Source organism: Cottoperca gobio, chromosome 9 (assembly GCF_900634415.1).
Source record: "Cottoperca gobio chromosome 9, fCotGob3.1, whole genome shotgun sequence".
Lineage (NCBI taxonomy): Eukaryota > Metazoa > Chordata > Actinopteri > Perciformes > Bovichtidae > Cottoperca > Cottoperca gobio.
This window is the reverse complement of record NC_041363.1, coordinates 14927694-14941046: the sequence shown is the minus strand read 5'-3', so window position 1 is coordinate 14941046 and position 13353 is coordinate 14927694. Positions and strand designations below refer to the sequence as shown.

The 13353-nt window shown below is 41.9% G+C and overlaps 1 protein-coding gene across 3 annotated transcripts; it reads right to left on the bottom strand.

Annotated features, from left to right (window-relative positions):
* Positions 1-263: 263 nt before the first annotated feature.
* Positions 264-13054, bottom strand: ercc6l2 (excision repair cross-complementation group 6-like 2). Of its 3 annotated transcripts, none has more exons than XM_029439349.1 (20): positions 12816-13054; positions 12009-12430; positions 11777-11890; positions 11191-11384; positions 10974-11067; positions 10662-10729; positions 10348-10555; positions 10077-10217; positions 9598-9714; positions 9143-9262; positions 8987-9058; positions 8085-8230; positions 7857-7952; positions 7599-7698; positions 7331-7483; positions 7029-7112; positions 4653-5667; positions 4417-4568; positions 3480-3637; positions 264-2133 (listed from the first exon to the last, which is right to left on the bottom strand). In XM_029439349.1, exons 1-20 carry the CDS (start codon positions 12841-12843, stop codon positions 843-845), a joined length of 4773 nt encoding a protein of 1590 aa, XP_029295209.1. In that variant the 5' UTR covers positions 12844-13054; the 3' UTR covers positions 264-842. The 3 variants fall into 3 exon arrangements, with proteins under 3 accessions (XP_029295209.1, XP_029295211.1, XP_029295210.1); XM_029439351.1 differs by having other exon boundaries at positions 4653-5664; XM_029439350.1 differs by having other exon boundaries at positions 12009-12427.
* Positions 13055-13353: the final 299 nt, after the last annotated feature.

Sequence of the window (13353 nt, the reverse complement as noted above, 5' to 3'; positions counted from 1 at the left end):
AGCGATATGTCTGCAGGGCCACCAGCAGACTCCGGGTGGCAGTCTTGATATCCAATAACGATAATGGCCAATGCCTACAGCGGGTTGGGTTTTCTCTGTCATACACTTAACATTATATCAGGTGCAGCAACAGTTTGAACATTGATACTGACCTTTAACTACCGTACATGTCCACACAAGAGGCATAAACATACTTGTAAAGTTTATTGGACCTATTTTTAGAAAATAATTGGAGCTGAAACAATTAGTTGATCAGCATGTAATTATTTTGTTTATTAAGTTATTTTTCAAGCAAAAGATGGTTCAAGCTTTTAAAATGTGAGGATTTTTCCATATAACCATGTCCCACATTATTGTAAAATAAATGTCTTTGGCGAATTGTGATGGTCCTTTTTCACTTTTCTCTGACATTGTATAGTCCAACGATTTATCAATAATGAAGATACTTTTAAGTCTATATACAGCCCTATATTACATATTTACCATTGTGATGTTTTTGGCTCAATTGTTCCACTTCTTTTTATAAATGAGTAAATGTTAAAATACTTTCAGAAATAAAGCAATAAACATGCCAATAACTTCCATAAAATATACAAAAGGTTTACATTTCTAGAGTGATTAACACCCTGTTTATTCAAGTAACAGTCACTAATTCATTAAACACTCAATATTTTCATGTAATTATAGTAAAAAACTAAAAAGACATTCAATAATAAAATCTGTTGAGGAAATCTGAGGCAGGAAAATGCAGAAAAATACAATTCATGATATTTTTATACTGCAAAAGTAAAAAGGACAGAAGTGAAAAATGAACTTTTATCACTCGAATGGTCTCTCTTGTATCATTTCTTCCACAGAAACTTCTCATTAGTCTTCCAGAGACTCTCGCTGTCCTTTTTTTCAGACCTACCTCTAGCTGCAAAGGTAGTGTTGATGCAAACCCTCTGCACTTCTGCCGGGTCCGTTAACCTGTTGATGCTCTCCTCATTGCCTTCATTCAAGATGTCCCAGAAGTCTCTGTGACTGCCCTTTGATACCACCTGGTGTTTAGGTGGTTTCTTTGAGTTTGAAGAGGACAGAGAGTCTATGAGGCCTACTGAACCAGAATCAGTATTGCTAGTGATTCTGGATGGAGAAGGTGCGGTGAGACATGTGCTTACTGACACAGTGGAGAGTGCAGGGGGTGTTTTTGTGCAGCCCCTGCGTTTGGGTTTGAGAAGATCGTCGAGGATTGAGGTGTCCCCGATCAGATCTGTGAGGAGGGAACGATGACTGGAGGTGGATGTGGCTTGCTCAGGTGGAGAAGAGGTCGGAGGATTTTCTCTCTGGCCTCGAAAAGTTTCACTTGTCCTGGAAGACGGTTTTTGCTCTTGCTCCCTTCCCTTTGCTGTGGGTTTGGATAACGTGGTGGACTTGCCATGGCTGAGGTCCGGAGAAGAAGGGATATCTCTGTCTGTGTAGTTCAGGAAAGTAGCAGCCTCCCCAGACCCCAGACCACTGCTGCTGGCCTGATCCAAGCCAAGACCACCACCAGCTCTGAAGGCTCCAGAACCAGAAACACTACCCCTCTTTGTCCTCTTATGTCCTCTGGCACTGCAGACCGTCTCCTCCTGCTCCCCTGACTCAAGGCTCGGAACATCACTTAGAGGTTCTAGTGCATTCTTTTGAGGGCTCTTTTGCTTTTTCGGAGGAGATATAACATCATTTTGGGGGTTTCTATTCTTTGTCTGGGGTTCAGAAACATCATATTGTGGTTGTCTAGACTTTTTCTGCAGCACATAAACATCATTTTGTGGGGTTTCAGGCTTAGTTTTAGGTTCAGGACTCTTCTGGGTGTATTTAGGCTTTCTCTTGGCTTTTGGAACATCCTTTAGTGGGGCTCTGGTATGTGTGTGAGACGTTGCAGCTGTTTTGGTGGATGTTGTGGAGGTAGCAGTTGAAGAGGAGGTCTGTGCTGAATCAGGTTGTGGGAAATTGTGTGTGACTGTGTTGGCCAGGTCGGGGTGGTTCAGTGAAGTGTAATACTGTCGTAGCCAGGCCACTCTCTGGGTTGAGTTTCTCCTCAGAATCTCCACTGCAAACTGAGGGACTGAGGGAAATTTTAATTTTTCTGCCATTTCCTCCATCTGCTGTCTACACAAGAGCACATAAAAGACACAAAGACACAAATGAGTGTGAATAAATATCCACGCACAATAAATACGACCATTATTATTATCACCAGCGAATCTCCTGCGATTCTGCATCCCCAGATTCACACACGTACAGATAGAACGTTGCCTGAATTTGGCACATATGAGCATACAGCAAAGTACTTTAAATCTCACGTAAACCTTCGCCTTTAAAAAAACCTCCACAAGGCCTATACTATTAATCAGATATTCTGCGGGTCCGTCAGGCCTAGCCTAAGATGAATAGTTCTCCACATATTCAGGCTCATATCCAGAGAGCCATGCAGTATGAGGTGTTTTTCCTGAGCACCAAGGCAGGTCATTAAAACGTTGGTCTAACCAGACTCAGGGACAGAAATACTTCAAAGTCACTGGTGGTACAGCAGCATTATGCTGGTGATATTACCATTTGTGGCTTTCACTGGAAAAACAATAAATAAAAGTAACAGCAGTAAAACGCGACGTGAATGTGGAATTAAATGATTAAACAGCAAGGTTAATTGAGGGGATTTCAATATAACTAGTGTATACTATTTTCACTCCCTGGTGAGCCTCTGGGCAGAGACACAGTCTTCCCCTTTGGGAAGTGAGATTGGAGCCATAAAGGTGTCTGTATACGAGTTTGGGAAGGTGGGGGGGGCGGAGGTGATGCAGCAGGACAGAGGTGTGTATTTCAGATGTGTGTGTCTGTACGTGTGCGTAAATGCTTGTTAGGACGTGTGCGTGTATATCAGTGTGGGTTTGGAAGTCCTCAGGCGATCATTTTTGGTTAGACTCAGGAGGGCTGTGGTTGTGGAGGGGAAAACTCCAGCCCTGTTGGGTCTGAACATAACTGGGTAATCTTTGGCATGATGCTGGGAAATAGGTGGAAGGAAAAACTCAGAGGTGGTCTCTCACTAAACACACACACACACACACACACACACACACACATACATACAATTCCTGAGGCCCAGGTGGGGGCGCTCAACACCATATCTGTGGTAAGTTTTGGCCTACTTCCCTGCACTGCCAGGAAATTTCTCTCTTCCGACTTCACTCTTTAGACCCTCTTTCCTCCTTTCATTCCCTGGCCTGATTTATTCTCATACAAACCATGCTGGCCCCTTTACCCTGAGTCATTTTTCCTTCACCACACCTACCCATTACTTTTCTTATCCACCCCACCCTTCTTTACTCTTCTCATGGTATATACGTCATATCTCATACGCTACACTTTTTCTATCCTCTTAGCTTTCTTTTGCATTATCCTAGCTGCTATTGCCTTCGTTCTTTTCTCTTCACCTCTTCAAACACCGTTTTCAGTACCTGCATATTGCCTGGGGAGTCTCTCCAATGATGAAGGTGGTGTGTCTGGTGTGGTGCACATTCCTGTCGGCGAAGGTGACTGGATGGTCCACACTGGGCCTGTCCAGTCTGACAGTAGAGGGGCAAGGCTGACTGTCTGGTGGGCTGCATGACAGACTCTAGAACAATAAAACAAGATTTGTATCATACCAAAGAATTACACTTCGAACCCGGGCCGCTGCGGTAAAGACTCAGTACTTAGTACATGGCGCCTAAAAAAAGAACCGAGAAACTGGGATTACAACATAAAACATAAAATATAATTCTCTGCTCAGGTAGACATTACTCCACTATATCTTTATACAGCAAATACTTGTTTGCTGCTATAACAATGATCTGACTATCGTGTATAGAACCTTTAAAAATCAAAACATCTCTAATGCAAAACTCAAGACAAACGAAACCACAGTAGTGCCAAGTTTGTCCACCAACTGCCTCTCTCCACTAGTCAGTGCTGTCTACTGAGATGAGCAGGCTTACAGTGGATGTTAACGGCATTACGGACCACAGATTTGAAAATAGGTAACACTGTTACACTGCTGCAACTCATCAAGCACGACTAAGCTATTGTTAAGATACAAAGAACAGCTTTTGTTTACATCCACTCCCATGTCATAGTGAGTATGTGTGACTGATACAGTACTGGGAAGCCTTATTCTGCATGCCAATATACAATTGCTAGACACTCTTACATTTAAACCAAGTAAAAGAGGTTTGAATGACACAGTTAACATGGAGGCCTTTGGAGTATTGAGTCCCGGTTTCTGAAAAAAGTTATTCTTAGTCTTTTTCAAATGTAATTCAATTGATCTAATCTAATTTGGAATGGCAACATACAATCACAATATTATATATTTGAGGAATCACTGAACCAGGCACATGTTAAGGCAGTATGTACCTCCTGGGTCAGAAGGTGATTGGCCGGGAGCTGAGAGTACATCTTGCGCTCAAACACGTCTCTTACAGCAGCTCTAGCCATCCGCTCCTCTGCTTTGCTCCCGCCCACCACACGCTGGTTAGAGTGGGTGTACAACACCTCGTGCACGCCCCCTTTTAATAGAAATATACATCATAAATGTGGAAATTAAGATAATTGAGAATTTCTATCGCATAAAAATAAGTATTGAATCTAACCTAGCACACTGTCGATAGTTATATTTCCTTTGGATGCCGGGGATGTCTGACAAGGCATGCCTTGTTGTCTCTCTGTCCTGTTGGTTGTTGCAGCTCTTTGCCCACCTTTCGACGACTCAAATCTGGATCTTTCCATCTGTGGAGATGTGAAGTGACATCCTGTAGATCTCCCTTTCTTAACAGGAGTGTGTTCATCTTCTGAAGATGTGAACGTCTCTATGTCTTCTGTGTGTTTGGATCTGGCCTTGCCCCTAACACTAGCACTTTGCCGCTTTCTGCTGCAGTCTAGCCTTTCTCTCCCACAGTCACCTCCTCTACAGTGTGATTTTAAAGCGTCCCTCTTGGGCCACGTCTTTGCCTCCATGTCCAAATCCTCGGATTCATCTGAATAACCTTTGAAGCGGCGCACTTTTGAAACTTTAGTTTTGAGCTTGTTAGGTTTATTTTTGTCTGGTGAGGAATGTCCATCACTCTCCTCATCCACTGTAATTTTCTTATTTGTTCCTTTCAGGTCCTGTCTCTTTCTTATAGCAACCCTCTCTTGCCTCCCCCCCTCTCCATCATCCCCGTCTGAACTGCTGGAGATGTCCAGGGTTTTCGTTCCCAATTTAGGGAGACAGACTGCACCATTTGCTGTATTGGAGCACTTGGAAATGCCAGAGGAGGTACCCTCCATCTTTTGAACCACAGCATCTTCCTCAGATGGGCTTTCTTCGGCACCCGGACTACTGTCCCCTTCTGCCAACTCTGGTTTTCCTTTGACCCTTTCGAGGAGCCTTGAGAAACCATGCTGGAGGAGACTCATTCGACCAGGACCAGCGGCAGCATCCATACCCCTGTTGCCATCTATTGCACTGGGGTTTGACACCTTCCTCTTAAGACCCTCCTTCTCATCCTCTTCACTTCCACTGCTGAAGTCCAACACCCCTCTGGGGACCTTTGATGAACTCATGTTCTCCTTCGCTGGTTCCTCATTCAGTACAGGGCCATCTGTAGATGGAGAATCTCCAGACTCCTTAAATAAAACAGTACAAACAAACGGCTATAAAAGTAGGGACAGATTGGCATTAAAAAGCAATACAAGGTAGGGAGTACGAGAACAAGAAATAATGTAAGAAATTGAAATAAACTGAATATTCACCGTGTGAAAAAGACTTAGCTACAAAATAGCACAAATGCCATCTTTCAGTGGACGTCATGACACCATGCGAGATATTGTGTAAAACAAAACAGATCAAAAGAAATCATAATAAAAAATAAATGTGACATAAGCCCTCCATCATGATGTAATATGAATAAAGCATAGGGGTCATAACATTTCCTGGAGTTATATGAATGGGCCTTTATGGGAGAGACCACCAACTGTGATTCTATTTTCACCAATTTTCACCCAATTCTGCTGTACTTGTGTGCATGTTGGTGTTTACATGCCTCAAGCCTTTTCTGTGCGTGTTAAGGCACCCCAGTGTATTCTGTGTTTTTTAAAGAATCTGAAAGGCCTCAGTGGACTCAGCAGCCCAGTAAAAAGGACCTGGCTGGGAACGGGATGATAAGGGGTATCACTGTGTAAATAAATAGCTGAAAAGCAGAAGATAGGCTTCAGTGTGGTCTGCTCCTTGTATTAGGACACAAAAGTAATTACATCCAGCTGTTTCACACAGCACCAGAGAGAAAGTGAGAAGCAGACAAAGAAAACCTCATCCTTCAGTGTCGCTAAAATACAAAGAATTGAGTGTAAAAAACAATGTCTGTAAGACAAGGCCTTAAAGTGATACTCCACCCAAAATCTATTGCATTGCAGTTTATTTTTTGTTGCAAACTGTATTAAATACTTTTACCCTGTGCGCTTGAAAGGGTTGCCATAAAAGGTCTTTAGTTTTTCAAACTCGCAGAGAACAGGAGCTGAGGTCAGCGGGTTACAATGGATTCCAATTGTTACAGGTTTTCAAGGTACCTTTAACAGTCACCTTTAAAACCTACAGCAGGGTTGAGTACGTGACACTGACAAGAACGATTGTGGTCACTTTGTCACTTTCTCCATGTTCTTCCTTAAAAGGTTGCATCATTTGTCTGATTTTGTCATCGTAGAAGCTGGGATTGTTGTCTTACAAAACCATTTTTAAATCAGGAAGATTACAAGACAAAGAAGATTTGAGGAAGCAAATAAAGAAAGAAAGTCTCAACTAAGGCAGAAAAAGTTAAATGAGATTGCGTGAGTTGGTTGAATGACAGACAGGAAGGTCCCTGTTTGAGGTATCCCCTCTTTCACGTGGGAATGGGAGGATGAGCGGGCCGCCTGGGAGAGACGACGCGGTGAGGGATGGGAAGATGAGTGCCCTGATGTTCTGGGTCTCTGAGAACGGAAGAGCTACTCACGCTAACTCCCTTCGTCTCCTCCTCCTTCTCTTCGCCTGTGTGTGTGCTGCTTGTCATTACACCGGCCTCTACTCGTCCTTCTCGCTGACAGGAAGAGCAAAAAATGAGACACACATTTATCAAAACATAACCTTTTCATCATACTACATCAATTCAATGACGTTGCAATTCCTACAATAACACTTAAGAGTTAAGGGCTTCCATTATAAGTTCATTTACAGTAGGAGTAAATTCCAAAGAATAGAAATATAGTAAAGGTTTTCTTGTCAATCAAAGAGCAAAAGGCATGTAGGGTGTCTAACCTCTATTAGCTTGTGGGTGAGGCATGTCCCTTGGGTCTGCAGCCTGAAGAGGTTTTTGATCCCAAACAGCTCTCCCTTATGGAGACCGTGCCCCTGCACTGCCTCAAAGTACCGCCGTGCACTCTCCTTGCCCACAACTGTGCACTGCAATTGCTGAAAGAGGGGAAAAAAAGTAATTATAAGTAATCATACAAACAGTTATTAAAGCAATTCTGTACTTGTCTGTTATTATTTGACCTGTGTGTGTGGTTAATTAGTTATCTGGCACCTGTTTGTAAACTTGTCGGAGGTAGATAACCTCCTCGACAGTCCCCAATGAGATCAGCCTCAGAACAGTCACATCCCTGCACTGGCCAATACGATATGCCCTGAAGAGAGACACAAACATATAAACACACAGGCATCAGTCAGACTAGGTACACTATACGTGCAGCTACAGTGCTTTTTCAAGCTGGTGGTGGTTGAGAGAAGCAGCAACAGAATAAAATGCTGTGTAAAGTCGGTCAAGATATGGCCCACGACCTACCTGTCAATAGCTTGGAGGTCATTGGCTGGGTTCCATGTGGGGTCAAAGAGCACTACCACATTGGCCCCTGTGAAGTTGAGACCAAGACCACCCGCCCTGATGGAACAAAGACACAGATTCAAGGTTGTGAATACTTTTAAAATAAGCACTTACTGGAAAAAATTAAAATGTGAATATGAAATCTAAGAAAACACAACTTCTTTATCTAATTGTTATTGTTCGACTAACATGGTGGAAACCAGGCAGAGGTTGATGTGAGAGGAGGAGTTGAAGTCTTTGACAATCTGGACTCTCTCTTTGGATTTGGTGGTTCCGTCCAACCGGCTGTAGTCCAGCCCTTCGGCCATGCAGTAGCTCTCCAGCACATCTAACAGCTGACAGGTTGAGAACACATAAAGCACATAAATCAGCTGTTTTAGAACCTGACATCTACTGTGTGAATTCACCCATCGTCAACGTTGAAGAGTTTGTTTGGGAGACAAAATGTAAAGGCTACACAAACAAATGTAATAACAGAATATCCCTTAGACTTGTATATTTATAGATATACTATATGGGTAATACTTGCACAATCAAAACTGTATGGACTCTATGATTACCAAAAAAGCAAAACATAGGCCATGAAAATATGACCTCATAGCAGCCAGAAATGTTATTATATTGTCTCAGGTAACAGCAACCATTAGACCCTGCAGTCTAATTATCTTTAAAACTCTAATTGCCCCCACTTATGGAACCCAAAGGCTTTACCTATTAATCTATGTCATGAGAAACCATGCCTCCTGCTTCCATTTCTTCTGTAAACAAGTCATCTGCTCTAACAGCAGTGGCAATTAAGAGAGTGTGTTCAGGCCTGTTATTGTGCTGAAAGGCTGAATGGATAAAACCGGGTAAAGCTATTAAACCAACAAGCAAACTTGCTTTTGAAATAACATCACTGTGAGCATCAAATCATTTTCCTGTTCAGCACATGCGTGCGTGCTCATGCACACACACACACACACACACACACACACACACACACACACACACACACACACACACACACACACACACACACACACACACACACACACACACACATTCTGATTTCAATAAACACAAGGTACTGACACAAACACAGCTCTCACCTTGGTTGAGAGAGAAAAAATAAGTACTTTATCTCTCCTTTGCAGGTAATACTTCATCAGCTTCTGCAAAACCTGAAAGGAAACACAGATATGTTCACAGACACTGAAACAATCTATAATGCGCAGATGACTGAATTTATATTCCCAAATTAATACCTTCATCTTTCCACTGTACATCGGGTCTGACAAGGCCTCAAATGCTTCGTCTTTGCATCTCTGCACAAATTCTGGAAACTTTTGGAATACCTTTGCACAGATGCCCCCCACATACTTTTCCTGGAAGAAACAAATTAGTTAAGTGAACAAAATCCATCACTAGAAGGTAGGAACTTAGTCTGTAAAAACTGTCCAGGTGATAGCTCTAATGAACAAGTATAGTAACTCAGTTATAGGGCAACATGTTTCTTTTTATTATTATTTTTTATATTTTTGGGCTTTTTATGCCTTTAATGACAGAGAGAGAAGTGTAGATCGTGAAAGGGGGAGCGAGAGGCGGGGAACGACATGCAGCAAATGACCACGGGCCGCTGTGGCAAGGACTCAGCATTTGTATATGGGTCGCCTGTGCTACCGGGTGAGCTAACGGGACGCCCAGGGCAACATGTTTCTACCTGTTTCTTGCTGGTGCCTGCGGTGGACTGAAGCAGTGCTGCATGATTGGCAACCTTCCTCAATATGGCCAAGTAACTAAAGTATAGCCCCTTCATTTTCACACCTTCTGAGTTTGTCTGCAAGAAAAGAAGAAAAGCGCTCAATCTTTAATTTCTCAATTATATGAACGTTTTTTAAGAATGTAACTCAAATGTAAAAATTAAAAAGGTTAATTCCCTGCATTTAAAATCAATTGGACAATGGCAACAGGCTCAAATGTGCGTGTTTTAAATTTCACTGCAGTACAATGAATTTAAATGTAGAATGCAGAGGTACCGCTTAGATACCTAAAAGGGCCAGTTCACCTGAATCACACAAATCGTATTTTAGGGAGCTTGACTCCTAAAGAAATTCAATTATGAGACGGCTTACATCAGATTTGAAGCATCTACAATACCCAGCATACTGAGGCACACAATGGTAAAAGTGGAGAACTAACTTCATAGCAGCAGCGTCCGCGGGTGCGTCCACTTTGGCAGTCACATTTTTCTGAGGACCTCAGCATTAACGTCACATCTTTAGAGTCCAGCACCGTCTGATACATAGTCTGCTGAAAATCTGTCAGAGAGCAATACACCACCTAGGAGAAAGCACAACACAGAGTTAGTTTGAGGGTTGCTTTTAGACATGCTAGACCTCTGGATATTATAATGATGGAATATTGTCTTGTAGATGGAGTTTCCAGAAGAGAAAGTCTTCACCAATCTTACCCTGTCATCCTTTTTAGGCAGTTGTTCCTTGATGAGAGCTTTAGTCCTTCTGAGGAACCAGTGGGAAATCTTCCTCACCAGGGCTCTGGCAGTCTTCCTCCCGGTAGCTAGGGCACGTTTGGTTGCACTGTGCCTCTGCCCTTGCTCAATCGGATCCGAAAACTTGTTCTTGAAATGTCCTAAGCTGCCGAGGCAACCAGGTAAGGCCCTAAAAAGAATAAAAAAATATTTTGAAAGCTAATAAGAACACTTGTCAAAAAACAAGTTGCAAAAAATGCAAAAAAGTGTTGTAATATAAAAGTCTCTTAACCCACCAGTCCATGACACACCACATCTCCTCAAGGTTGTTCTGTAAGATTGTGCCAGTGAGGCCAACTCGGATCTGATGAAAATACAAGTGCAAATCTAGCATCGAAAGTGTGGTCCAAATGCAAAGCTAAGCTTACAAGTTTTGATCAACTTATTATGATGGTGGCACATTTTAAAATATTTTTAATACAGCAGAGATAAGGACCGCTTGACTGCAGACTTTGACATTCTTAATGACACCATCAGCTCTCTATTAACAGTAAATCCACAGAGACTAAAGTTAATGAAATAATAACACAAACATAAAGCTTACTGACCTTACATTTCAGATCCTTCATTGCCTGAGTGATCTGAGAGTTTGGATTTTTTATCTTGTGGGCCTCATCCACGACCACAGCAGACCAGTCTATGCTGCAGGGAGGGCAAAGGTATATTTTAGAAGAAGAAAAAAATCTATCACGCATTTAAGATATCATTCATGAAACATATGATTCATGTTGTATGTAGCTCGAGTGTGTTGAGCGTGGCTCTTACTTATTAAACTGATCCAGACAAAGGCGCAGAGTCTCATAGGTAGTGAGAGCGATCTCAATGCGTCCGTTCTTGATGCGAGTCAGCTCCTCCTCTTTCCTCAGCCCATGGACCACCACATATTGGAAATGACCCCATGTGTCCAGTTCATCCTTCCAGTTATAAAGCACTGACAGTGGGGCCACAATGAGGAACACCTAGATCAGATCATGGAAACACCAAAATCATGAGGAGAACAAATCAATACTCAAATCTGTAGCTGTACACTATTGTTGCACTGGAATGCACCTGGTATTTGAAAAACAAGTACTTTATTTATTAAGTTTTATGATTCATATTTGACATTGTTTTCATTTCATTACATTTAGCTGACACTTTTATCTAAAGCGACTTACAATAAGTGCAAACAATCATGAGGATACAACTCCAAACAGTAAGAATCTTGCAAGTACATTAGCTTCAAATAAGCCAACCAATTTGATCGCTACATACAGAAAATAAGAATGATTGTTTATTTATTTATTTTCATTATTGGCCAAGGTGCGGTCATAAAATGTCTTTTATGTAACTAGCATATTTCAATACCCACTTTGTTGGGTTTACTTTGCCTGGAGGCCTGACTCAGCAGAAACGGAGACATGTTGTTCTTGATGTCCTCCCATGTGCCCGTTTTGTGCAATACAGCAGCAAGGAAACCAATGACCTAATATAAGATCACAGAGGTGGAGAAAACGATAGCGAGAGAGACAGCCATGTGAGGAAAACATGCAGACATTTAAACAATCCTGAAAATAAATGTGTGTCGCTAATGTACTTTGTACCTGTACAGTTTTTCCCAGGCCCATGTCATCCCCCAGGATACAACCTCTGGAACAGATGTAGTTGTTGTAAATGAACCTGATACCGTCTCTCTGGTAATCTCTCAGGTATCGGTTGATGGTGTAGGGGACTATGTCCCCATTAACATCACTCAACTCTAAGGGGACACATAGCCTGGTGTCTGGGACGCTGCTGGGAAACACAGGTTTCTCCTGGGTGAAGTGATTCGAGCCTGGTCTCAGGAGTTCCGAGACAGGTACAGCTCCCTCCTCTTCTTCTGCATCTTTATTATGGTCAGTGAATACCACCCATGCTGTGGTATCATTATTATGAGAGGTGGAGCTCAGTCTCTTAATGGTGGCTTCTGGCAGGGTGCCATCTCTCTGGTCAGGAGCCAGACAACTGTCACCTTCACGCCATTCTGCTATAATACAAACCACACACACACACACACACACACACACACACACACACACAGTTTGAATAATAGTGGATTGTATTAAAGTAGTCATATGTTTACCAAAGTTGTTATAAGGGACAGAAAAGATAACACAAAATGAAATAATATCTTTTTATGAAGGGATTTGGGATACATTGTCCTACCATTATACTATAGTTGTGATTATCCACTTTGAGTTTATCCACTCTAACGTTAAACACAGATGTGTCCTATTGATGGAGTAACAAAATTAATCCCTAGTTGATCCCTGGAAAGGGATTAGGCTATGGCTATTCATTTGCTAGCTGTAAAGGCTTTGCGTAGCCATAGGGTTGAAAAGTAGCAACAGATAAAAACATGCATTTCAGACCTTTTTCAACTGCAGAAGATGAAGCCATCGAGATACTTTGTAGGTGTCCTCCCTACTCTTATGCGTGTGGAGGAAAAGTCACTGTAGCATGCTAGCTAGCTTGATTAGCTTAATTTAGCTAACATATTCAGCCAAAGAAAGAACGACGACAAATATTGAACCAAAAACTGAGTAAGTCGCTTTTACTTTATCCTCCGGTTAAGTTTATTTATATGCCGAAAAGCCATCGACAGACACCAGCTGCAGCTCCACTGCAGCTTGCTGAATGTTTATCTATTTTAATAACGAGTAACGCACTTTCGACGTATTCACTGATTTGCAAATACGATTCAAACGTCTATTCTACAAATAAAAAATCACGTTTAAACTATGTATTTTAAATAATGGATGCTTTTGGGATTTATTCCTTTTTTCTCCCTTATAAATCTCACTGTAATAAATGGTGTTGAATGTGCTGGGTCAAATCTAAATTACCCTTCTATGAAATATAGTAAAACAAAAGTTGATTCAATGTAATTTAAATATAATGTTGCCATTA

Excerpts from the sequence above, each read along its gene's own strand:
- ercc6l2 (XM_029439349.1), bottom strand. The coding sequence starts at position 12,843 with ATGGCTTCATCTTCTGCAGTTGAAAAAG. Across the intron at positions 11,385-11,776 it reads GGCAAAGTAAACCCAACAAA|GTGTTCCTCATTGTGGCCCC; the intron begins GTGGGTATTGAA and ends GATCTGATCTAG. Across the intron at positions 9,715-10,076 it reads GCGGACGCTGCTGCTATGAA|ACAAACTCAGAAGGTGTGAA; the intron begins GTTAGTTCTCCA and ends CTTTTCTTGCAG.